This window comes from Amphiura filiformis, chromosome 1 (genome assembly GCF_039555335.1).
Source record: "Amphiura filiformis chromosome 1, Afil_fr2py, whole genome shotgun sequence".
Lineage (NCBI taxonomy): Eukaryota > Metazoa > Echinodermata > Ophiuroidea > Amphilepidida > Amphiuridae > Amphiura > Amphiura filiformis.
In genome coordinates, this window is record NC_092628.1 from 53,690,803 (window position 1) to 53,717,517 (window position 26,715).

The following is a 26,715-nucleotide window of genomic DNA, read 5'->3' on the forward strand; positions in this document are numbered from 1 at the left end:
ATGAGCTCAATGTTGGGTATTATTTACTCAATTTGAGTAATGTTTTACTCATTTTGTTGAGTTGTGACCCTTTTTACTCAAGTTGAGTAAAATATTTCTAAGAGTGTATACACAGTTGCGCATTTCGCTAGACACTTGCTTTTACCGATATTCGTGCATCTGAATAGAAAGTAAGTTAGGAAGTGACGTGGTCTTTGAAGAAAACTGATAGTATTTAATAAATAATACTTCCTTATGCCAATTATTTGCCTTGGGAGTAGTGTGAAACACACACGGTCTCTTTAATAGCATCGTAGGCTACAAATCACAATACAGGCATTATGGAGTCGCTGTTATCGAATCTATTTCTGCTTTATACCATTCTTATGATCGTGCAGTCTAGTACAGGCAAAAGTAAGTGGAAGTTTAGTGACATGAAGTATAATGTCTTTTATACATGGAACAAAAACAATTATCATTATTTTGTGGTGTGATAACTAATACTTGTTTCACATCAAAAAACACTAAAAGCTCAATATAGTGATAGTTAAAATACTGTCGTGGTATGAGTATAATTTTAGCATCTCAAAAGTAGGTTCTTATGGTCATATTTGTTATTTGGTGAGTGTTTCCTTTGGATCACATGATCATATATTGAAGTGAGTGACTGCATGTTTACTGTAATCATGGTAATAATCGTTATTGTTTCAATATTCTCATAGTTTTATGAAATTATTTCAGTACGCAATAGATTAAAATTCCTTTTTGATTTCCTCTGCCACAAACCGATGTGCAGCTTCCTATAACAGCAAAAACAGTTTCTAGAGATAAAACACTTACTTTTGTAGTTGTAACATTGTTTTGGAATATTGTTGATGTGTGTTCGTGAGTGTTCGTGATGGTGATGGTGTCGCAAGATATATATTTAATATCAGTTTAAAACTTACAATCTTAAATCACTAGTTTTCAATAATTGGGATAAAGTTGTGAATATTGAATTTTCTGCAACTTTCATTTATGACAGATGAAGCAGATTGTCGACTAGATGACCAACATGAAGGTAAAAACTGCTATTTTAATATATCAAAAGTTACAGACTCAGTTTGCATTTTCGACTGAATCACAAAAGTGAAATATTCAAATTGAGCGCAACTCTATATATTCTCTTATCTTAAAATTTAGGCAATTTTGAATAAATTGGTACAAAAAATGGGAGAAATTGCATGTCAAAACATACATTTTATTCTGGGTTTGATTATCTCAGAAGTTATAGTTCAAAACCGCAGGTCTCACAAAAATGTAACGATTGACTATTTTCATGTAAACATCCAAAATACAAAGCAATACTATTAGTTACCCCCTGTTTGTCCATGCAACACGAAAAAAGCTGGTTTGGGGCTCTTGGTTATCCCAAGTTCATATTAAGCTATTGTTTTTTTTTATCTAATCATGTTTGCAAACACACCCCAACACCGCTGACTCCCCACACCACCCACCACTCATCCCACACGCAATCCCCACCGCCTCAACCCACCAACCCGTATACGCCCACCCCACCCACGTGTTCCCGATATTATTTTTTTATCACAATTTCTTCCATATTATAGGCGTTGATCTGGTCGCAGGTATCGATGTTGACCGAAATCAATCCAATCTTCATTTTGAATGGAAACCTTCTTCCAACGGAACCATCCAGTATAAAGTAGGATACAAGATAAAACATCCATCTTCTGGTCGCTATATTAGCAATGATTGGTCTGAAAAATCGGAGATTAATATAAATGTGACTCAATTTGATAAGGGTACATTACTGGAAGTTGCACTTACAATAAAAGCAAAGAAAAGGGACGAAGGTGACCAAAAAGTCAGACGGACTGAGGCTAGATACTCCTTTGCAGTAGGGGAATCTAAGGGTAAGAGTCCCATTTTTCATGCATAACGTGATGCAAATTAGTCCAGGATACTATGATACCGGGATTTAATGTTCATCCCCCCAGGACTCTACAAAACAAGCTTTTTAAGCTTCCTTTTATGGTCCTATAACACATTCAAGATGTTAACAAAAAATAATTCCCGGCACTCCAGCCATATTCAAGGTCAAAGCTCAACACAGTAATCAATTTATCAGTGATAATGTCTTATCCTAGACCAAATTCTTTACGCGAAAGAAAGCGATACCAGACCATAGTTCGGTTTGTAAAACAATGATACGCAATAATAATATTCAAAATATTACACAGTTTTTGAAAGGGAATCAAATCCAAAAAGGCATGAAATGTGTTGCGTCAAAAACTAGGAATTGTCATCAAAATTTCGAAATTTTGTCAATTTCCATTGTTAAAAATTCCGGTATTTTGACAGAATTTCGAAATATTAAAGTTTTTTCATTATCAAAATTTCGAAATGTGTTACCTATCTGCCAAAGCAGTTTAATTTTCCCACTTCGAGGTCTGTTTCCATATCAAATATAAACTTTTGATCATTTCCCATAAAATTTATATTATCAAACTAAAGTCTACACAAAAAGTAACTCAGCTGTTATAAATACGCCTATAGATTCAGAACTAATAATTGTTTTCACAATATTTCAACATGGCGAGGACGAGGCTTTATTTACACGCATTTTGATACCCCATTCGTCAAATGTCGTTCAATATTAACAACACAGTAGTGCTTTTACAGAAAAATACCCGAATTTAAAAGTTGCAGTTTACAGTGATGGTTATAATGACAGCACTGTAAGCACGTAAAACCCGCCATTATCTTAGCGCTTAAAACACTGCTGTATTGTCAATATTGAACAAAATTGGACAAATGGGGTATAAAAATGCGCGTAAATAAATCATCCTTTTTTTATGTTGAAATATTGTGAAAACAATTATTAGTTCGGAATCTATAGGCGTATTTATAACAGCTGATTTACTTTTTGTACAGACTTTATTTGATATCATCAGGCCATGCGTCGTATTCAGAATGCAGTGTTTCTGATGTGTTCTCAGGTCCCACAAAAATAATGTGCAAAGAAGGTTCAGCGAGCCCTTAACCACAGATGTCTCAAATTTTCCTCTTGTAAAACTGTTTTAAATTACGAATAGCTTGCACCATCTATGAGCTTGAACCCTGTTAATTATCTAGGTAATAAAACATCCATGATTATGGTATACCGTATTTGGAGTACTTGTATATGACTATTTTCCCGAAATTTGATTTACTGATTATGTTGTAGTTGTTGTTGTTATTGTTGTTGTAACTATTGTTGTATGGCGTAATCAAGGTAATTGTAGCATTGATTTAAAGGAGTATTTAGTGATCCTAGCATCCTCTTTCTTTCTTTTTATGACATTTTTCAGTACATATCCACGAAAAAAGCATATTCCCAAAATTTCAGTTGATTCCGATTTTGCGTTTGCGAGTTATGCATGATTATGTGTATTACACTGCTCCATAGACAATACGTTGTAATTTCGTTCTGGTGCACCAGAACGAAATTCAAATTTCGCGATATCTTTGCTAAACGAATTAATCTGCAAGAAATATTTTGTACATAAACATTATGTAGCCAGAGTATTCCAGTGATATAAAAATCTCAACTTTTTTAGAAAAGTGGGGATGAGGCTGTGAATCACGAAATGCCCTTTTAAGATAATTATCACTGATTAATTTTGCCAGATTTTTCAAAGGCTCATGGTCTAGTAGCTTTTAGTGGTTTGATATAAGCTTCGAGATCTAATCATCTCAGTTCCGCCTCATTTTTCTGGCGCGATCTGAATTCATTCTTTTCTGCATGCTGTTTCAATGATAAACAACGCACCTCTGGAATCAAACACCTGAAAAACCATTTACTAACCTTAAGTGCCAGTATTTACATAATAACCCAAGTTATTTGGTCGTACATTCGAGAACTTTAGCATGTCATATTGGAAATTCTAAGGGCGAGGTGGTACACCATCTTCGTTAGCCTAGGATTTACAATTATACACAGAATTGAAATATGTTTTGTCTTGTTTGTAAAATTTTGTCTTAAAATATCAATTCCTAATAATTTGCCATAAAATTACCATAGTTATTTGGTCGCACATTCGAGTACTTTAACATGTCATATTGGAAACGCTAAGGGTAAGGTGGTATACCAGCTTCGGCAGCCTAGAATTTACACTTCTGTGCTTCTACACATAATTGGAAACATGTTTCATCTTGTTTTTATAATTTTAAGTTTTGTATTTTACAGCTGTTGTTGCCATAAGCGACCTTCAAACTACAGTATCTGAGGACAAAGGATATGTTCATTTGTCATGGTGTCAACCATTGGAAAAAGTTGAAGACATCGAATACGCTGTCAAGGTGAAACTGATGGATAAAGGTCAATGCGGGACTACCAACGCCAAACAAACTCAAGAAAAAGAACTTCGCAACAGCACCAAGGGGACTGACTTGCCTGACGTTATGTCTACTTTTAACTGGTATGCCTATTCCAAATACAGATTTTTTGTAACGGCAAATACCGCAGATGAAAGCGCAACTTTGTATATCGATACTATAACACCGGAAAGAGGTAAGTGATAAGAATGAGATGTTTATTCGATCTAGAAACTTTTGGGATTCTTCATCACTTCAAAAAATCACAAGACCTCACCCTCAAGCAAAATTTGAAAGTACACCGTTGCTGTATATTATACAGCCCCTAAATGTGGAGGAGGGGACACTCGAATATGAAAGTGACGTGCCTGTGGATACCGGAGTACGACACTACGGGTCTATCGGTGGGATTTTTGTCAAAAAAATGAGGGTCATTCAGTGTGGGCTCCAAGAAAAGGGTGTCATTATGTGTGGGAACGCTAATAATTGGATGTCATTGATCATGTTGATTGTGAAAAATAACTTTCTGGGCCAAAATGTGCAACATTTTACGAAAATGTGCCATTTGAAGCCAAAATTGCTACAAAAGTGTTAACAACCCAAATTTGCGCATTTGGCGTAAATTTCTAAAAAAAGGGGGGTTATTGGGTGTCTGATGAAAAAATTGGGTTTAAGGGTATTTGATTATAACACAATGGAGTTCAGGTTTCTTGTTTTAATTATTTTATGATGTATGTTGCTTTAAAGAACCAAAATCCAAGCCACAAGATGTCCAACTCTCTAACGCAACAGACACGAGTTTGTCATTCTCCTGGAATGTTCTGCCTTGTAAAGGAAGGAAAGGTGATATCATTCGATATGAATATGTTATTCAAGTAATGCAGGATTCTGGACAATATAAAGAAATCTCTGCTGGTGATATTAATGTAACTACTTGCCTAGTTACTATCGGCAATCTGACATGTAGGAGAGATTACAAATTTGAGGTTGCAGGGACAAATAGTGCAGGGACAGGCCCATATGCAAAACTGGATGCAACTACGTTAACCAGACGTAAGTGAATATCCTTTTGTTAATAGTTATAATTTAATTTGATTTAAAAAAATTACTAACCAACGATGTCTTCTCATATGAAAAAAAAATATCATGTCCTATAAAGATTAACAATATATAGTATTATGCATTTGTAATTATAGTTTCCGCAAGTAACATTTTAGTGAGTCCGATTATTGAAAATGGAAGTCATGAAATTCAAATTACCTACAACATGTCTCTGAAATTGCCATATTCTTTTAAGCGTTTATTTCCCAAGTGTTGGCATTCTGTGACAAAATTAAAAACGTAAAATACTTTAGGGCCATACAGATATTATGTGTTTGCGCAAATGTATTTTTCTTCATTTTTGTTGTTGTTACCTAGCTGGGGGGGGGGGGTACTGTAATGCTCTCCGATTCTTCTTTCTTTCTTCTTCTTCTGGCAACAAACTTCAAAATGCTTCTCCTCCTACATGTTACACCCTACAATTACGTAACTTGCACATATGTATCGCCTATATCCAGTGCCCATATGGTGCAAACAGAATATGCTCAAACTCGATACAATAAATCTCATGACCAGGGGAACATTTTGCGGGGGTCAGGTCAAAGGTCATGCAGAGGTCAAATTTTAGAAACGCATTTCCTGGACATCTGTAAGGGGTACGGGGCTCAAACTTGGTGACAACAAACTTAATGATCAGGGGAACATGTTGGAACACTTTGCAGGGGTCAGGTCAAAGGTTATCTGGGGTCAAATCTTTATAACCTCATTTTCTGGATATCTGCAAGGGGTATGGGGTTCAAACTCAGTGACAACGAATCTCATGACCAGGGGAACATTTTGCAGGGGTCAGGTCAAAGGTCATGTAGAGGTCAAATTTTCTAAATGCATTTTCTGGACATCTGTTAGGGGTACGGGGCTCAAACTCCACAACAACAAACTTACTGACCTGGGGAACATTTTGGAACACTGTGCAAGGGTCATGTCAAAGATCATCTGGGGTCAAATCTTAGAATTTTATTTTCTGGATATCTGTAAGAGGTACGGGGCTCAAACATGGTGACAACAAACCTCAAGACCAGGGGAACATTATGGAACATCATGCATAGGTCAGGTCAAAGGTCATCTGGGGTCAAATCTTAGAATTGAATTTTTGGACATCTGTTAGGAGTACAGGACTCAAACTCGGTGAAAACAAACCCCATGACCAGGGGAGCATTTTTGGAACATTTTGTAGGGGTCAGATACCTCCACAACACCAACATGCCCCAGCTAGGTTTGTGGTCTATGACCACCATTTGCCACTAGTTATATTTGTATTTTAGCACCCGGTGCTGTTCAATCTCTGAGTGTGAATGCAACCACCCCATATGAATGCTACGTTACGTGGCAAATGCCTGCTGATATTGGTTGTCCCGAGGGAATTCTGACTTACGATGTGAGATATAAGATCATTGGGCCGAATTCATGTGGGGATGAAGACAATCCATCAGCTAATGAGACACTAACAGGAATTCAAAATACATATATTACTATCCATGGTCTTCAGCCTTTCTCAGGCTACGATGTTTTTGTAACAGCAAGGAATGGAGAAGATAGTGGGCAAAGTGAAATGAGACACATAGTGACTAAAAAATCAGGTAATAAGTTGCCTGTTCGTTCTATTTATTCCTCCTTCCATTCATTCGTTTTGTTTGTCAGTTTTCCTTCCTTTCTTCATTATTATTTCTATTATAGCATTTTTCTTCGTTCTTCGTTCTTGGTTTTTATGTTTTGTGTGTTTTGTGGTCGCTCATCTTTAAAAGAATGGTTTTTACTATATTATAATTGAGAGAATATGTAAACTGCAAAAACAGTGAAACAGAAACTGATGACATGAATGTGTTTAGTAGATACGTTATGTTTAGAATAATGTCAGATGTTTAGAAATCAAACACCATCACTGACCAATGTTCAGAAATTTGACACATGATGTTTAGCTTCTAAACGTGTTTACAAAGTGAAGGCAAATATGATTTACGGTAATTAAAGCAGCACAACAAGCTATCCTTGGTAGACTGCAAGTATTTACGTTCTTATACATTCTATATGGGTACATGGTGCCCGAAGGTTAATGCCATCACGGTCATTAATTGAAGTATTAACTTGTTCAAATACAGATGCATGTCTTGTTACCTTTATGATTATTATCAATAATAAGGATCTATTTAGCACTACCTCAAAGCACAAATGTTCTTTGCTATTCTGTTTTACCTCCCTGTATAAATCAAAAAGCAATACACAAGCATAAAAGAACAGAAACATAAATCTGTATTTTTTTCTAACAGCACCAGGTACAGTAAGAAAACTTCGTGTTAATGCACTGTCACCAAGTGATTTGAACATAAAATGGAAAGTACCATTTTATCAAGGATGCCCAGGAGAGTGTATCACCTATAATGTGAAATATTATGTTATCGACAAAGCTCCTTGTTCCAAAGCAGAGTCTTCAGAGGCAAACAACGGAACATTTGTAGGAAAACTGGTTACGAACATCACTATAAGTGGTCTATATCCAAACTCTACGTATGCTGTAATAGTGACGGCGAAAACCGATGTTGCAGGAAAGCCTGTTATGAAAAATGGGTCTACCTTCATTTCTGGTATGTTAAAAAAGTTTGTTTCTTTTGCTCCATGAGGTCAAACGCTTGGGTCCTGATGGGAACAGGTTCAAACAAAAAGATTCAAGCCAAGCTAAGAATGCTGGCTTATATGGAAAGAAAAGCATATTTGAGGATTTCTTCTTTTAAAAGCAAAACACAAGCATGCAAAGAACATACTCGTAAAACATAAATATGTATTATTTTCTAACAGCACCTGATGCGGTAAGGGAACTTCGTGCCAATGCACTTTCAACAAGTGATCTGATCATTAAATGGAAAGCACCATCTTACCAAGGCTGCCCAGGAGAGCGTATCACCTATAATGTGAAATATTATGTCATCGACAAAGCTTCGTGTGAAAAAACAAAGTCTTCTAAGGCAAACAACGGAACATTTACAAGAATACTGGACAAGAACGTCACTATAAGTGGTCTATATCCAAACTCTACGTATGCTGTAAAAGTGACGGCGAAAACAGATGTTATCGGAAAGTCTGTTATGATAAACGGATCTACCTTTGCTTCTGGTATGTTAAAAAAGATTGCTTAAATAGTCGCTCCATGAGGTGACACGCTTGGGTCCTGATGAGACCAGGCTTAACTAAATATTCAAGCCAGATCTATGTGGAAAGAAAAGAGAAAAACAGATTTGAGAATGTCTTGTTATTAAAAGCAATTCACAAGCACGCAAAGAACTTACTCGTAAAACATAAACATGTATTATTTTCTAACAGCACCAGATGTATTATTTATATTTTAAACAGCACCAGATGCGGTAAGGGAACTTCGTATTAATGCACTTTCAACAAGTGATCTGAACATTACATGGATAGCACCGTCTTATAAAGGCTGTCCTATAGAGCGTGTCACCTATGATGTGAAGTATTATGTCATCGACAAAGCTTCTTGTGCAAAAGCAGAGTCTTCTGAAGCAAACAACGGAACATTGAGAGGAATACTGGCCACGAACGTCACTATAAGTGGTCTATATCCAAACTCTACGTATGCTGTAATAGTGACGGCGATAACAGATGTCACAGGAAAGTCTGTTATGAGAAACGGATCTACCTTAGCTTATGGTATGTTAAAACAGCGTGTTTGTTTAAACGGTTGCTCCATGAGGTGACACGCTTGGGTCCTGATGAGACCAGGCTTATATATAACTAAATATTTAAGCCAGGCTAAGCGACACATACGGTGACGATTAAGAAAAGAAGGCCACTCCCAACAAATCAAGTGAACAATGTATTATCAGCCTTTGGGTCAAGAGAAAGAAAATTCGTAATCCAATCAGGGATATGATCCAATCTCAATACCTCGGAATGGGCTTTTCCAGAAAATAAGTGCACCCCCCTATAGAGGAGTAACTTTTCAATCAAAGAAATGTCTGGATTTCTAAGTCTTCTTTCTGAAAACGACTGGAATTCCATTTGCCAATGTCACTTGAAAAGGAAAAATCGCGGAAATGTCCCAAATGAGCTTTCAAATTGAGGATTTCTGACTTTGAACTATTTTGCTGCTGGAATTTTTCGCCTTTCGACACTTTTAAAAGTCTGGATTTCCAAAAATCGCAACTGGACAAAAAGTGTGCATATATTTTCTGGAATAGCCCAATAAGTCCATTGAGGCTTCATTTAAGGGGACCGAATGCAATTGTTGGGCGGTCGAACCCATTAAAACAAGTCAGGCATTCATGACATAAATATCTGTATTAATCTTCTTGCTTTACAGCTGCAGTTTTCAATCATTTTCTTGACAGCTTTAGCTTCCACCGTTTGTCTTATGCACAATAAGGGCAATTATAACTCAGTGAATCAGTTAGTAACTTGTTCATGAGTTCAATCCAGCTTTCCAAAATGTTACCTTCGTCTGAGGCAATTAGTCTTAAAATATGTGTCATGCTAGAAGCATTTTGGTTTTTATTATTTATATGATAGTTTTCCAATTGAACGTTGGTAACAAGGGACTTATTTGTATGTAGTGTGAGGCTCATGAGTTCTATGGAATTCTCAATTTGAGCGATTTGGAAATGATACTTTACCCCCGGACTTGACCGCTCAATAGTTAAAAGTAGAAGATGAAGCATGCCTGGTTACTAAAGTAATTCTACAAGTTCAACATGACATCAGGAGACTTTTGGGACACTTTGTATTTACACGGTATAAAACGTGTAAATTTAAATTTAAATTTCATGGCCAATTACCGTTGAATAATTTTATTATGAAGTGGGTAATAAATCCGTTGTCATCCGTTAAAGGTCCGTAACCCGATCGACAGCATCATCCCCCGATTTTTTTCATTGTTGATGAGGTTTTGGTATCACATAATAGATACTATTTTTCTCATTACTATCCTGAAATTTGACGCTCCAAGTCGATGTATTTCCGGAGAAATCATGAATCACAGCGGTTTTACAGGTTACCAGTTTGTAAACAATAAAAATTTCTTCGGATCATGGGAAGAGAAAAAAGCGAACTACGCTAAGTGTAGTCTCGCGGCCAGACTGTATGTGGCTATCACGAGGATCGACGAGTGTCAGACCGACACAAACTGGCTGTGTAGGAGACTACGCTAAGTGCTGAGGAGACGGTCCGCCGTATATAATTAAAACAATTCCTTGATTATTTCAGTTGGTGAAATAGCTCAATTGGCTAGCGCGCCGTTCTTTTACCGAGAGGTACCGGTTCAAAACCCGGTATCGGAAGGTTTTTTCCTCTCCATTTTTAACCCAAACTTTTTATATTCATTTGAAATGTACATATTGCAAGGGGAAATATATTTTGTTTCCTTTTTTTCTGAAACGGTACGAAAAACAAAAAACAACAAATATTTTCCGTTCAATACGGGCCGGGCATTGCAGCATGTCAGCATTCGTCATACGAACGGGAATTGTTGTTGTTGCATGCCTACCCAGAATGCAATTCACGTATACAAGGTATTGGATTGCAAATTTGGCTATTTATTCACATTTACGCTGAAAATGTTCTCGTTTTTTCACAAAGCAGCATAAAGGGGGAGATATTTGATATTATTATGTAAGTTTAAAGACAATCCATATCCAAAACCAATAGGGTTACCCCCCTTTAACTGATGAATATAATTTTAACGAGAGGATCACATTCCTAGGACACTTTAATTTGTGTTTCATTATCTTCGTTTTCCTCTCGTCATTTATTGCGTTCATTTATTTCTTTTCTTAAGGACCCAGTGTTGTTGAAATGCTGCAAGGTATACCTTTCAGCTCCGGTATTTCATTAACATGGCATCCACCGTATGACCAAGGTTGTCCTTTCCGAAGCATGTGGTACAAAGTAAGCCATAGATTAGTCAGCAGAGGAACATGTGGGGTGGAAGACACATCTTCAAAAGAAACTGGATGGATTTCAGGTCATGATAACAATATCACGAATTTGTTTCCTTACTCAACATATATCGTGGTAATTTGGAGTCACAATTACGTATTAGTTGGAGACCCCGAGGAGAAAAGAATTACAACAGCTCAATCGGGTGAGAATGAAACTTAACGATATTTCCGATTTCATTTAATATTAAAGTTTAAGTAATGATGCTTTTAAGCTTAAAAGCTGGATGCCAACAGGTACAGTTTGAAGACATGGCGATCATCATCATAATTTGATGTTGATGCTTCCGCTGCTGCAAATGATAGTTAATAAAAAATGAATAATAATTAATAAGGAACCAGGAAAAATGCTATTTTCCGAACTTTCATGGTAAACAAATTCTCAGCTTTGAGAAATTATTGAAAATATCAAATTAAGATTTAATTTAAATTTGGTCAACCAGACATACCTATTTTTGATGGACGAACCGACGTTGCGACTGAAACCTTCAGTCTTCTGCTGGGATGGGTTGTAATGCAAACGACCTTGTGTACCGGACACCTCCGGTATAGATGACAATCGGCGAGGAATGTCCTTTATGATTCTGTCCCAGCCGAGTGAAAGTTTGGCCCGGACGCCTCCTCCACGGTTGGAACAGAATCATAAAGGACAATCCTCACCGATTGTCATCTATACCGGAAGTGTCCGGTACTAGTGCAGTGGTCTTCTCACTCGCTTCTCATCACTGTGGCCCGGGTTCAATTCCCCGCGGTGCCACATGTGAGTTTGGTTGCCGATCCATGCTCGTCCTCGCAAGTTTTTCTCCGGGTGCTCTGGTTTTCCTCCTGCTTCTAAAATCGGACCTCTTCCCATATGCCTGTCCCGTCATATCTGGAGGCATCCCTTGAATTAAGTAGCCTCTGAGCACTATTGGATTTAGTCTGGCCGAATGTTATAAATAAATACTGAAGGTCTTTTGCATCACAACACAGCTGAAGACTGAAGGTTTCAGTCGCTACGTCGGTTCGTCCGTCAAAAATAGGTATTTCTGGTTGACCAGATTTAAATTAAATCTTAATTTCAACATACCCAGATGAATGAAAGTCTGCACAGTTTTATTGAAATTATCATGACTAATTGTGTGTTATACATTGCACATTACATATAGAGCCAGAAGGGCCACCACATGAAGTAAGTTTAGTTTTAGCATCTTCGACATCACGATCTTTACAATTTCAATGGAATCAGCCTTCTTGTAACGAAACAAATGGCATTATTAATAATTATACCTACCGGTTAACAAATAGTAGAACAGCAGAGCAAACGGGTACCACAGTTGAAACATCTTATAACTTCACTGACTTGATACCCTACGTCAACTATACATTTACTGTTGCTGCAAGTACTATCGTTGGCATGGGTCCTTACAGCGATGACGTGGTTGGTATGACAAAAGAAGATAGTAAGTATGATTTGGAAAGACATATCTGTGAAATAAATAAATTGTGTTTTTGAAATTTTGTAACTTGATGGTATTCATGGTATTAATGCATTTGTTTAATTCATGTTTTCAATTTGATTATTCCCAACTTCTTTAACCTGACATCACCAACAACATGATAGATGCCTTAGTGTGTCCCGGAAGCGTGTTTATTTATGCAAGCACAATGGGCCGCAATACGCTAACACTAACCCCCAACACTGAACCCTAATCCTATACCATTCCCCTAGCCCTAGCTCAAGCCCTAACGGTTAGTGGTATTGCGGCCCATCACGATTGCAGAAAGAAATTAAGTGTCCTGAAACCTGTGTATTTCGTATTTGTCAAATTTGCTGTAAACTTGTATTACGTATGAATACAAACCCCTGAAGTTTTATTCTTTGTGCATTTTTTAAAATTACAATAACAGAGCCACCGCCACCTATAAACCTGCTTGTGTTAGACAAATATACCACTAACACATCCATAACAGTGACGTGGAATGAACCAGAGCCTCCATACGGTATTATAGACAGATACCTTGTCAGATACTTGAAAAATGGCGGCAATTCATCAACCGTTATCGCGACAAGTACAATGGCTACAATACACAATCTTCAGCCATATGCAAATTATTCGTTCAAGGTATGAATTCCTTAGTTCTTTTGACTAATTTCTAATTGAGTCAAACAACCATACTGCAAACATACAATCAAAAAACAAACAAATTAGATTGCACCGTTTCAAATGAACACAATTTTTACGTTGTGGACCTTATGTAAAATATTTTAAGCTAGACATATCGCAAATATAGTGGTAAGTCTTTCGCTCATTATAAAAGACTGTTTCTTTATCATTTGTGCATTTGGGATATATCCAGGTTCGAGCCTTTACTGGAGCTGGAAAGGGACCCCTGAGCGTTGCTACTTCCGCCAAGACAAAGGAAGGAAGTAAGTTCTTCATCGTATCATAAATGAGAACATTTTAGTTATTATTATTTTATCTATTTTGAAAGTATGAAACTAAAATATTATAAATGTGTTTAATGCGCCCTTTTAAAATTATTCGTTAATGTTGAGACTCAAAAACAAGCATATTAATAGAAATATTTGATTGTGAACAAGTATACAATCACCACCACCACCACCACCAACTCCACCACCACCACCACCACCACCACCTCCATCACCACCACTAATTAAACTATTATTATTTTTTCAAATAATTTTCCCAGGACCGTTGGCTCCATCGAATTTAAAAATGGTGAACAGTACTAACACGTCAATAACAATAACATGGACTAAACCATACCCAACTCTAGGAGTCGAGAAACATTATCAGATTATGATTTGGAATAAACAGGATAGACTTACAATCAATATGAAGGATTCAAATGAGACCAGAATAGAAAATGTCACCGAAGCTGTGTTGGAAGGATTGCAAGCAAACCGCGACTACTACGTGAAAGTAAGATATAAAACATCCAGAGGTTTATCATTTACAGCCCATCTTCTTCATCATTATTATTTTTACAGAAGGTACGTCGACGACATTGTTGGAGTCATGAATGGACCTCGTGAATCTCTGGAGGAATTTATTCAATATATGTGCTCCTTTCCTACATCCCTCAAATTCACCTGGACAATATCAGATACTTCCGTCAATTTCTTGGATCTCACCATTAGCATCAACTCTGACAAGCTTACTACCACGGTTTATTACAAGCCCACAGACTCGCACATCTTTCTTTTGTATTCTTCCAGCCACCCCAACAAATGCAAGCAATCCATTCCTTACGCCCTGTTCAGACGCCGTCGCCGCATATGCAGTAATGACAGTGACTTTGCGAACAAACTAAAAGCGCAGCTACCCTCCCAACATCATCTGCAGAACGCGTTAGCCAAACAGATAGAGACAAAGCACTAGAACCATCTGCTTCTAAAGAAGATAATATGGACAGAATCCCTCTGGTCATGAACTATCATCCTAGCAATATTCCCATCCGGCACACCATCTTCAGAAACTTCAACATTCTGCAAACCCATTCCAGCACCAAATACATCTTCAGCAAACCTCCCATTACGGCATACCGTCGCGAACGCAACATCAGATATCATGTGGTTCATACCTCAGACCTTCAACCCACACCTGGCACCAATCCTAGTAAGAGACTACGATGTAAGTGCTGCACCTATGTACTTCAGGTCCCTCATGTCACAGGACCTAACGGCGTCAAACACCACATCACCTCCAGATTCACCTGCACAACTTTAAAATTTGATTTATGCCATTATTTGCAAACCATGCCACAAGGTCTACATTGGTGAAACAAAAACTCCTCTGTCTGTTCGCTTTTCTGCACATCGTAGGTCAATTGAGAACAATGAACCCGGTAAACCAGTAACCGCACATTAATTTTTAACAGCCAGAACCACAGTTTGGAAGATGTTAGCATCACCGGTATATTATCCACCACTGACAACACAGACAAGGAACGTCATACAGCTGAACAATCCACAAACTACAGACTATTAAACCGCCAGGACTCAATACCAAGTTTGATCTTTTAAATTACAATTGGCTCTTTTGTTAACATTCCACGTTTTTAACCATATTAAGCTGTTTTGCATTTGTTTGTGTATTTGACATGTGACATGTTTCTTCCTTTGTACCTGTAGAAGAGTCTTTACCCGAAATATTCTACTCTGTAAATTGTCAGCACTTCTGCGACACCCATAGACAACTACTATTATTATTATCATTATTATTATTATTATTATTATTATTATTATTATTATTATTATTATTATTATTATTATTATTATTATTATTATTATTATATATTATTAATATTATTATTATTATTGTTGTTATTATTATTATTTATCATCACGCATTACATCATCATCATCCCCTACAGGTCAGAGCTTTTACAACAATTGGAGCAGGGAATTGGACCGATATCATTATTGCCGGTACTAAAGAAGGAAGTAGGTTCAACAAATTACCGAAGTTGATTCAGTTTAATTCATTTTTGCTATGTGGTCAAGTAGTACTATTTCAGTATGTAATATATGACCGCAATACAACAAAAGTATAAACATTCTATTGCATCGATGTTGCTGCAATTATTAATATTATGTGACCAAGAAAATATATAATGCTTTTATGATGACTGAGCGTATGAAATCTACAGGACAAATGGATGTATCACAACATACCCTTTCTGTTTTTTCCTTCGATTTTCATTTATTAAAATTCAGTAAACAGATACAGAAAACGGGAATAGTAATAGTTTATGCAAATACTTGAGCTTAGTACTTGTATTTAATTTGTCAATCGTTTTTTCATATATTTCTAGTACCTACAGGCCCTCCTGTAAATGTTACTTTGAGAACGTCACTCAAACGAATGTTGGCATTTCAATGGGGACTCCCAAACCGGAATGAAAGAAGTGGCATTATTATTGGTTACCAGTACAGATTCACAAATATGAGGACAGGACTGCCTGAAATGAACACTGTTAATGGAACCGAAAAGGCATTTGAAGGATTAACACCATATGTGAATTACACATTTGAAGTTGGCGCAATGACAAAAATCGGCATTGGTCCGTATAGCCGTGCAGTTATCGCAAGGACACTAGAAGCTAGTATGTTATTTAATGATAATTTTGGCATAAATGTAACCCTCCAGGGTAACCCTTTACGTGCCTTATACGAATAGTAATGGGAATTGCAAACCCGGTTTTGCACTGCAAACTTTCCTAACGATACCCTTTACACAGTCTTGAACTCAGTATAATACAAAGGGACGGTTTGTGCTTATGTGGGGTTCGTCAGTATACGAAAACGATGATAATAATCATAATAATAGTCTTGGTGTAAATAAATCTCATCCACATACTCCACAGCTATGAGCTACTCGAAAACAATTGTGCATTCCTTTTTTTAAATGCAGATATTGATAAACAATGTCAATGGTATTAAGTGGTGCATAAAGTTGAGAATGTCGTTTCTCGCTGTATACATTGTATAAACTCATAATAATTATATAAATTCCTTTTCTTCCATCTTATAAATCACCAGGAAAACAAAATAACAATATATAAAGTTTATTTATTTTAGCGTTGCCAAGGTAGCTGCGCGTGAGTGCAATGGAAAAATGGACTATTGCACTCCGCGGAGTGCAATAGCCTTTTTCTAAATAACGGCAAAAATAATCAATAGTAATTGACCAATCAAATGATAAGAATCTTTGTATGAGTTATATAAAACTGAAAAGGGTTCTTGCAGCTGTGGTACTAATGCACAGATTGGTCCGTGGTCAAACTGACTCCTACATAAAGTTCTACAAGTCACCCGACAAATTTATTAAGGTTATGTACTGTATTTCCATTGCTGCTCTTTAGAGTAATCTATTTGTAACCGTGATTAATCACGTAGCTATATTGAATGTAATGCTTAAGTAATGTAGACCATAGAATGACTGATTTAATTTATATGATTCTAAATACAATACAGGACCACCAGCTCCTGACAACATTACCCTCGTTTACGCTAATAGTACATCTGTAACAATAGCATGGCCAGAACCAAACCCACCTCGTGGAATAATAACTAAGTATGATATTGAATACTGGAAGAAAACAAAAAATGATTCAGCCGATTGGACTAATGATGTTACCGTGACAAGTGTGTTCACCCACACTACCATTGATGAGCTCGACAGTGACACTAATTATACGATTAAGGTATTTATCTCGCAACATAACGTAGAATTGCAAAAGAGACGAAAGGCAGATACCGTTCACAAATATTTTGGAGTTTGAACAACTATATTACTGATACAGGCGGCTGTACATATATGTATTATTGTAAACCCAATCTCTTGTAATTTATGTGGAGGGTCCCAGCAAACACAAAACGTTTTCGACATCATTCGCAAACGGTTATAAAAGGTTGCCAGAAAACGTTTAAACGTCGGGTTATATAAAGGGTATATTAAGAGTATAAAACGTTTTCATAACCTTAAAAAACATTTTTGATAATCTACTGCTCAGCAAACAAAAATGTTTTACAGAAAACGTTTAAATGTCGGGTTATATAAAGGGTATAAAAACGTTTTAATAACATTCCAAAAACATTCTTGAAAACTTGATACAAAACATTCTAAACAGAATGTTATTTTAGTTGAAAAATATTTTGCGAAAATGTTTGCCCAAAATATTTTCAATAACGTTTCAAAAACGTTTCCATGACCTTTATATAACCTGACATTTAAATGTTATTAAAAGGTTTTGAAAAAACATTTTAAGAACATTTCTGTGTTTGCTGGGTTCAAACATTTTAACATAATGTTATTTAAGCATTGACACAATATTTGGCAAAAATGTTTGCAAAAATAGTTTACAATAACATTTTTTGAAAACATTTAAAAAATATTGCTGTAGTGTGTTTTCATACAAAACGTTTTAAAACGTTATCATGACCTTTATATAACCCGACATTTTAATGTTATTAAAACGTTTTACCTAAACCAAAAGCCAAAATATAACTTATTTAAAACGTTTTTAAAACATTGTTGTGTTTGCTGGGGTGTCTACCTTTCGTCTCTGTTGTCATAAAACAACAATACTCATGTAGGCATATAATATGCTTGTAGATGGAATTATACGGTATATTATTATTAATGATGAATCTAGTACTATAGAATTACTGCATACATGGCACCATGAGAACAACAAAAAGAATATCACTCTGAATATAATGGAACAAAATCCTTTTACTTTTCCCTTCAATATTCAGGTCAGAGCTCACACAATAACAGGAGAAGGAACATGGAGTAAAACCATCACAATCAATACACAAGAAGGAAGTAAGTGTTCTTGTTCGTGATTAGTTCACTGTCATGAAAAGGGCTGCAAAATTGGAAATTAAAAAAAGAACAGAAAGGTGCATTATAATCCCAGAATTATTTGCTGACTGTTGTAGAACCTTTCCTGTTACAATCTTCAAAAAAGTGAAATAAACTAATATAGAATAAATACAATTATAATAAGTGTCGTTAGTAGAAGCATAATAGACTAAATGCTATCAACATAAAAGTTATCGGGCAAACGTTTTCACTGACAACATTATTTTTCTCTTCTCGTCGCTTGCGCTTATTCCCAAGTTCCTGGCAAGCCACAATTACAGCTACAATCACAAAATGAAATGTCAGCTACTTTCCTGTTGATACCACCTGCAATTACAAACGGCAAAATCACACACTATAATGTAAGTAATTAGAAACTCTAGTACCGTTTTAATAAGTATTAAAGAGTACAGTTTACATGTATACCTCAAATATAAGCTTAAATTTAATGGTAAAATATCTTTTTAGGTGGCCTTCAGACCTATTGAGAAACAGTATGACAATTCATTTCAACCTGATTCTGCGAAATTTGAAAATCGTACAAAGAATTGTGAGTATGGTGAGGAGGATTCTAAATTGGATGTTTTATTAGAATCGCTACTTCCGTCGACTAAATATGAGATACTGGTATCAGCTTCAACATCGGCAGGTTCAGGGGCTTATGCTAGGATTGAGATATCAACTATGCCTGCAACAGGTATGTTGTAACTTGAAACAATTATTGTATCAACCACTTGTAACAATTAATGATAGGAACTAATACACTATGATACGGTCAAAAGATGAATATAAAAAATATAAGGCGAAATAAATCTTGTCTACTTTTGCAATCTGTGTCATATTCTTGACAAAGAGCTCAGTAATAATTATAAGGTATAAATATCGTTGAACAGATATCGGTAAACCAGGCAAAGCGGAGATGATATCATATACGCAAACGACGGTAACCATCAATATACCAACAGTTACATCAACATATGTGGTGTAAGTATATCAAGTACTATTAAAATGGACTCTATAAAGATTAAGGATATTTAGGCATATCAATCATGTCATTATTTTATGAAGATACGGAATTCTCCATGAATGTTTGATACGTGTTTTATTTCCAGTGGAAAGGGAATGACTTAAGGGATGAAATCAAAACTCGATCGGCGGTCGACCGTCGGTTCCGGGCGGTTGGAACCGGTTTCTATTGTTCTAAACAATGAAACTCGGTTTAATTTGGTCGAGTTTGATTTTATTCATAACCTAGCTTGAACTTCACTTGAAAATATATCCAGGATAGGTGATTGTTACAGTTAAGCCCGCAGCTTTTTAATGACAGTGGATAATACAGGTAATCTTGGTGTTAATTAACTGATGATGCAGTGTCCCGTACCGTATGTTCTGTATAGACCATTCCTACAATTTTCTGTTTCTCCTTTCATAGGGAAAAATATCTATGTGTGTTTTGAACTTTCAACTGTAGAATAATGTTTTTGAATATCATTTATTGTTAGATCATACCAGGTCAAGGTTGTCAAGCAGCAAGAAGTTCCTAGTAAAAGATCTACCAAAGACATCATGACATACATCAATAGCCCCGATGACTACATAGCAGCAGAAATCAGCAAAAATGACGTTAATAAACCATTTATTGTTGGAGACAATATGACTTACGAGAGCTACTACAATGCACCTTTGCAACACGGCGTGGCCTGCGAAATCGTAGTAGGGGCTGTTAGCAAAACTACAAATGTAAATTTTGTTCCTTCGTATCTAAATTAATAGCAATATCCTAATGGAAGAAAAAATATATGAGTGTTTTACCATTATATTAAAGTCATAAGAGAAGTTACGGAAAGAGCTATACGCCATCTGGCATGTTTTTAAAGGGAAGCCGGGCAAACCTGCATTGCTCCCAGAGATACTTTACATCACGGGTATGCAAATGAATGGTCGCAATTAAATCGGAATAGCTTTCGTTGGGAAAAACTAACTTTATACGGGGGTTGAATTTCAAAATTGATCTTGGAGCATTTTACAAAGGTTCCATGAAAACACACACTAGTGGTTGTAAGTAGGACGTATTATATGTCTTAGATTCGTAGCAGAAACTTGTAATGTTATCTGGACCTTACAATACGTGTAAACGTATCTTCCTCTAATGATATATTACCTGTCATGATGATATCATCTATATAATGCATATGAAAACTCCAATGTATAAAGTCCATTAATGTTTACCTTAATTTTCTCTAACTGAATGCATGTCTGTTTTTATTTCAAGGAATCGTATGTTGCATGGGGCGAAGCAATGATCTTTAATGGTAAGAATGTCTTTAAAACAATTTGAAATGTTTGCAGTGTGCATATCTATCACATAATACCTGTTACCTGTTCTTAAATGGATACGTTTAATAGAAGAGAATTATTCTTACATTGCTCACATTAGATATTGGTTATAGGTCGAGAATGGCGGGCATTCGCTAATACAACAGTTGTAATTTCTGATTTGTAAGCGAGTAAAGCATTGTTTTTCCCATGTTTGAATTAACAATACCTAGATATCTCACCTCCAATTTACAGGGAATCAAAACGCAAAGAATGCTGCACAGAACACCAATGCAGTGGCCGGAGCAACAGTTCCTATTGTTCTACTACTTATAGTGTTGATGGTGATAGTTGGCATTATATACAAACAACGGTATTTATGTGTTAATTCTGGGGTGTCAGGAACGATTATGTAACTGGTTATTATTCGAAATCAAAATTTTGATTAAAGACTAGCGAGGTTAAATATAATGTAAAAGATTCATTTCAAGATTCTTTTGAAACTGAACTACATATGGAACGCACTGTATATGATATGAAGTTTGTTGCGCTTTTTTCTTAATTATGTTGTTGTTTTTATTTAACAGACGTACAAAATCACAATCACAAAACATTGACGAGAGTCCTATTGAATTGAACCAGCATACTGGTGATAACCGGGATCAATCAATTCTTGGCACAGGTAAATATAGGTCTTTGTATCGATATTAAACATGGCTTAAAGCCACACATTGGAATTCACCGTTTCCCAGGAAAATGGTCAGAGAGTAGCATCAGTAGGTGTAATTTCACCTTGAGCACAGGACTAGTCTTGCAACTAGGGCCTGATTTCCCCAAGGCCACCCATAGTAGGACTAACTATAAGTAGGACCATGGTTAGATCTCATTTCTATATTTGTTTTTTGAAGTGATGCCTTTAATTCGTACTCAAAAGCTCCCAAAGGTCGCCACCAACAGATAAACATACTGTCCAGGTCATTTGCATTTGTATCAAAATTTTGAGATGTCGGACAAAACTCGGGTTTTTGACTTTACTTACTTTTTTTTATAGAACAAACATGCCATAATACAAACATTTAAGGTTAACCATAACAATTGAAATAAATGGTAATGTCCAATGTTAAAATGTCTAATATTTTTAATACTAATACGTTATCTTTTTGTTATATAGATGGTAAAGCAACACCTAAATTGGTTAGAGTATTCCCAGCAGCAGCTTCGAAGTCACAAACAAAGAAAGACACAACACCTGTTCACACAACACAAGTTGTCAGTGTTAAACCAATACAACAACAAGAATGTTTGAAATTCAAAGCAGTTCCCATTCATAGGTTGTGTGAATATATTCGTACAAAGAGGACTCGTTTTGGTAGAGATGATGTAGAACCTACTGATGATATTGGCGATGATGACATTGGTGGCTTCGAAGAGGAATACAATGTGAGTACAGTGTCATTGACATAACTTATTTTGTTTTTATTTTTAACTAATGCTGGACATAATGAAATTAATAGGGTTTTCGATACTCAGATTATGTCTAAATAGCTGTAAATATCACGATCAGACCCTAGGTTACAAGTCACTTGATAATGAACTCCAAAATATATTCATGGTGAAATATTGTGTAGGCTAAATTATGTGGTTTGTGTATGCTAGTATTTCCAGTTAGGAATCTTACATGATTGTGTTGCCTGATTTATATATTATCTCGACGATGGATTGTCATTTTCATCTTTATTCATTATTATATAAATAATAATATGTTCTTGGGTTTTCTTTTTGTATATTATTTCACTTCCAATGACAATCTGATAATATGCTACAGTACATGCACAGTGTGATGACACTCGAGGAACCCCCTGTTATTCTATTCTAATTATTGTGATTTGGAAACACTTGGAAGCGATTTGGCATAGACACAGTAATGTCCGGTGTAATGTAACATCATCATACATGATTAACTAATATAATGATAATAGAACAATTAGTTTGACATTGTTGTAATATCACAAGATTTTGAATGAAATCAAATACTGGAACTTACGTTTTTTGCAACTTTTTCAAACTAATTGTTCTATTATCATGAAAACACACATTTATCAAGTTAGCATTGTTTTCACGTTCGCCGTATTATGTTTATTCAACTTTCAATTTCAGAGTATCCCTTTTGGACAAACTCATCGTTGGCATGTCTCACAACATCCAAGTAACATAAAGAAGAACCGATATACAAATATTGCTGCATGTGAGTTGGATATATCCTGTCAATTTTTTTGGCTGCCAACATTTGGGTTTGCCTGGCATTTCGCCGCGTGTTATAAATACGTGATACAGAATAGACATATAAAAATGATGGCATTCAACATTAACAACCATACTTGTTTCTATTAGACCATTTCTGGATAATTGTATGGTGTAATTACAGCAAACATTTCCTCAAATCATAACTTTCGATTGATGCGTGGTCATAGAAATAAACATAACAAGTTGTTAAACGCTATTGTGGTTTGACTTCGAAATGCATTATTAATGCACTTCCATGGTATAACCAAGTGTTCTAGGATTAAGTGTAGTTTCTAGTACAATGTTTGTTGAAGCAGAGAGCGTGGTTGAACTGTTTGATATTCTAGATAATCATGATAATCTGGCCTTTGTCCATAATAACTACAAATTATGGACAGGACAGTTCGCCGAACTTTGATCAAAACTAAAGGCTTTAGATAATAATATATAAGGATCTACACCAAGATATTTAGATAATAATGTTAACTAATAAAAAGGGTCAGACGTACGAATGTTATACGTTGATGCCCTTTCCAGTGTAATACATAGTCTGTATTTGCTTTGAAGTTCAGCGTGTTCTGGCATACTATACACTGCAAACACCTTAAAAGTGTTCTGGATACGTTTGAAGTGTTCAAGAGGAAAACCTCCTGATGGTAATCTTCCAGAATCCAGAACACATCTGGGGTGTTTTGAGAAATTTGCAGTGTAGGGTCAATTAATGGTTGATTGGTGATTTTGTGTCTTATTGACTGACGTTAATAGGTATTTCTGCTCATTTTGACTCTAATATTTTGTTTTAAGATGATCATTCTCGTGTAAAGCTGCAACCTGTAGAAGGAAAAGCCCATACTGATTACATTAATGCATGCCATGTGAAGGTAAATGGATTGTGTAGAAATATTATCTAAACTCTAAAGATCTAGACATTCAACATTTGTTACACAATAAACACAATTTCAACCTATTCTTAGTACTCTTATGCGTATGCAAGAGTAAACGTTTATATTATACAGTTAAGAATGTGTAAGGCTAGAAGACTTAAGGTGGAACTACACCCCCCTGATAAATAAAAATAACTACACACTGGTAACAAAAGTTATGTATATTATAGGGGCAAGGAATCCAATTACTTTATTATATTAGTTAAGAAATGAGGTACATTCTAGCGGTACCTCTTTTCTTATTATACTATAAATAACGACTCACTTGTCTTGAGACACTGAAATTCCTTGCCCCTATGGTATACATGACTGTTGTTACCGGTGTGTTATTATTTTTTGAGAAAAATGCAAAAATAGTCACAAATTTATCAAGGGGTGTAGTACCACCTTAAAGTGGCACCAATGAAAATCATATCCGAAATCAAATACATTTCAACTGGTATTAAAACATGCTAAATAAACCTTCGAATATGTTCCTATAAATAAACTTGATTTTTTAATATTCGGTTGCAGGGCTACAAGACAAAAACCTACATTGCATGCCAAGGTAAAACAATAATATAAGTTTCAATTTCATATTATATGATACAAATGATCATACATGCAATATGGGCGCTTCTTTATCGAATAATAATGGGAAAGTAAATATAATTGATAGTTTTTATAGCCCTCTGAAAACTGTTGCCACATCCTGTTTCACAACTTTTCATGTATATATGTTCCTCTTTAATAATACTTTTAATGTTAAACACAGATACATTTTAACCAGTTGTGAACCAAAACAAACAAAATGACACACAGCATGATTAGTCAAATGCTTAGCTGTTTCTTCAGCCAAATGTCTGAGGATATTATTTACGTGAAATATATGAAAACACTTGAACTGACATCCCAGAACGCGGAGTTCTTTTTACTACCTTGGGCTATATTGTCCTGTATAATACATGACTTTTGTAGTGCATATAATCTTAATCTGACAAATTTGAAGTTATAGCTTGACAATTTTTTACTTTCCTCTGAAGATTTCTGTCCAGCACACTGGGACCACGTAACAACATCAGCATTTTAAGTTTTTATTATACTTTAATATTTCAAGAGAAATTATTAGATATCAAATGTAAAAGTCCTTGTTTTACCATTTTCATATTATACATTACGTCGCTGTATAGGAATAACCTCATTATATGGCCTTTGAAATCAAACATGCTTTGTAAACGTAGGCGGCCGTTTTAAAACCTCCTACGTGCAATTTACGGTCCCACAGCAAAACGCTCTATTCACTCATAATTCAAATTTATTTAAACCAAAGTATTATAACGGAGACATTTCTTAAAGCAAAAATTCACATCCAAATGTTCAAAACACAATGATTCTTTGTTTCAAGCAGTTTTGATACTAAATGTAATTGTACACACACGATGTTTTGAAACTGGACCCATTGTGAGCTATTGTGCACATATGAATAGATGAGATTATTCCTGCCCAGCGCAAGCTGATGCATTTCAATGGGCGCAGCCCGTCAGAAGACCTGGTAGTCAGAAGACCCGATATTGAGAATGCCCGCTAGTCAGAATTTTCTGGGAAGAGGGCCTTGTGAATAACGGACTTTCTTAATAGTGGGTTTTTGTTGTTTAAGTCCCGCTACTCTGAATTTTTTCTGACTAGCGGGTTTTCTGGCTAGCTGGCTGTATCCGTTACCCAGAAGAACCACTACTCAGAATGTCCACTATTCAGAATTCTGACTAGTGGGCTGTTTTAATCATTTGATAGAACTGAGTTAGCCCTAACCCTAACCATAACCCTGACCCTAACCCTGAGAACTGGGTTTTCTGAGTAGCGGGTTGTCTGAATAGAGAAGGCCCATTAATCAGAAGGCCCGTTTTAGCGATTTGATTAACGGGTTTCTGATTAGCGGGTCTTCTGGTTAGCGGGTCATTTTAATAGTGGGCATTCTGAGTAACGGGTCTTCTGAGTGACGGTTGTCCCCCCATAATTAGTATAACGTGCTTTTTTTCAATTTCCTATAAAGGACCACTTCCGACGACAATTGCGGATATGTGGAGAATGATTTGGGAGCAGAATTCGGCAAAAGTGATCATGCTGACCAACCTCAAAGAGAAGGGAAAGGTTTGTTTTACAAGATAGATTAAGACTTCTCAGTATTGTAGAACCTGCTTCGTGCGAATAATGAGCATTAATTGCCCCCATGATTAAGTACATCGTTTTGATATTACAATACTATGGTGTTCAATGTGTCTGCTTCTAGTTGAAATGTGAGCAGTACTGGCCTGGAGTATTGAACAAGGAAGACATGCATGGTGACATAGGAGTGAAATTGATACAAGAAGAATGCTATGGAAGTTATATAATTCGCACCTTCAAAATACGCAAGGTAAAGGTCCACTTTTATCAGTTTAATTT

The 26,715-nt window shown here is 35.9% G+C and overlaps 1 protein-coding gene across 1 annotated transcript in view; it reads left to right on the forward strand.

The window, feature by feature from the left end:
- Window positions 1–320: 320 nt before the first annotated feature.
- LOC140161621 (receptor-type tyrosine-protein phosphatase T-like) overlaps window positions 321–26,715 on the forward strand; it is a 37,885-nt gene continuing 11,490 nt past the window's right edge. Inside the window, exons 1-24 of the mRNA XM_072184930.1 lie at window positions 321–393; window positions 1,004–1,039; window positions 1,587–1,892; window positions 4,208–4,531; window positions 5,083–5,388; window positions 6,699–7,013; window positions 8,779–9,093; window positions 12,524–12,817; window positions 13,266–13,480; window positions 13,716–13,785; window positions 14,726–15,013; window positions 16,197–16,487; window positions 17,359–17,588; window positions 19,220–19,448; window positions 20,235–20,491; window positions 21,024–21,063; window positions 21,323–21,440; window positions 21,655–21,749; window positions 22,239–22,507; window positions 23,225–23,312; window positions 24,155–24,231; window positions 24,808–24,841; window positions 26,324–26,421; window positions 26,561–26,686. Of these exons, the coding sequence (XP_072041031.1) occupies window positions 321–393; window positions 1,004–1,039; window positions 1,587–1,892; window positions 4,208–4,531; window positions 5,083–5,388; window positions 6,699–7,013; window positions 8,779–9,093; window positions 12,524–12,817; window positions 13,266–13,480; window positions 13,716–13,785; window positions 14,726–15,013; window positions 16,197–16,487; window positions 17,359–17,588; window positions 19,220–19,448; window positions 20,235–20,491; window positions 21,024–21,063; window positions 21,323–21,440; window positions 21,655–21,749; window positions 22,239–22,507; window positions 23,225–23,312; window positions 24,155–24,231; window positions 24,808–24,841; window positions 26,324–26,421; window positions 26,561–26,686 (4,494 nt within the window). The remainder of the gene's footprint in view (window positions 394–1,003; window positions 1,040–1,586; window positions 1,893–4,207; window positions 4,532–5,082; window positions 5,389–6,698; window positions 7,014–8,778; window positions 9,094–12,523; window positions 12,818–13,265; window positions 13,481–13,715; window positions 13,786–14,725; window positions 15,014–16,196; window positions 16,488–17,358; window positions 17,589–19,219; window positions 19,449–20,234; window positions 20,492–21,023; window positions 21,064–21,322; window positions 21,441–21,654; window positions 21,750–22,238; window positions 22,508–23,224; window positions 23,313–24,154; window positions 24,232–24,807; window positions 24,842–26,323; window positions 26,422–26,560; window positions 26,687–26,715) is intronic.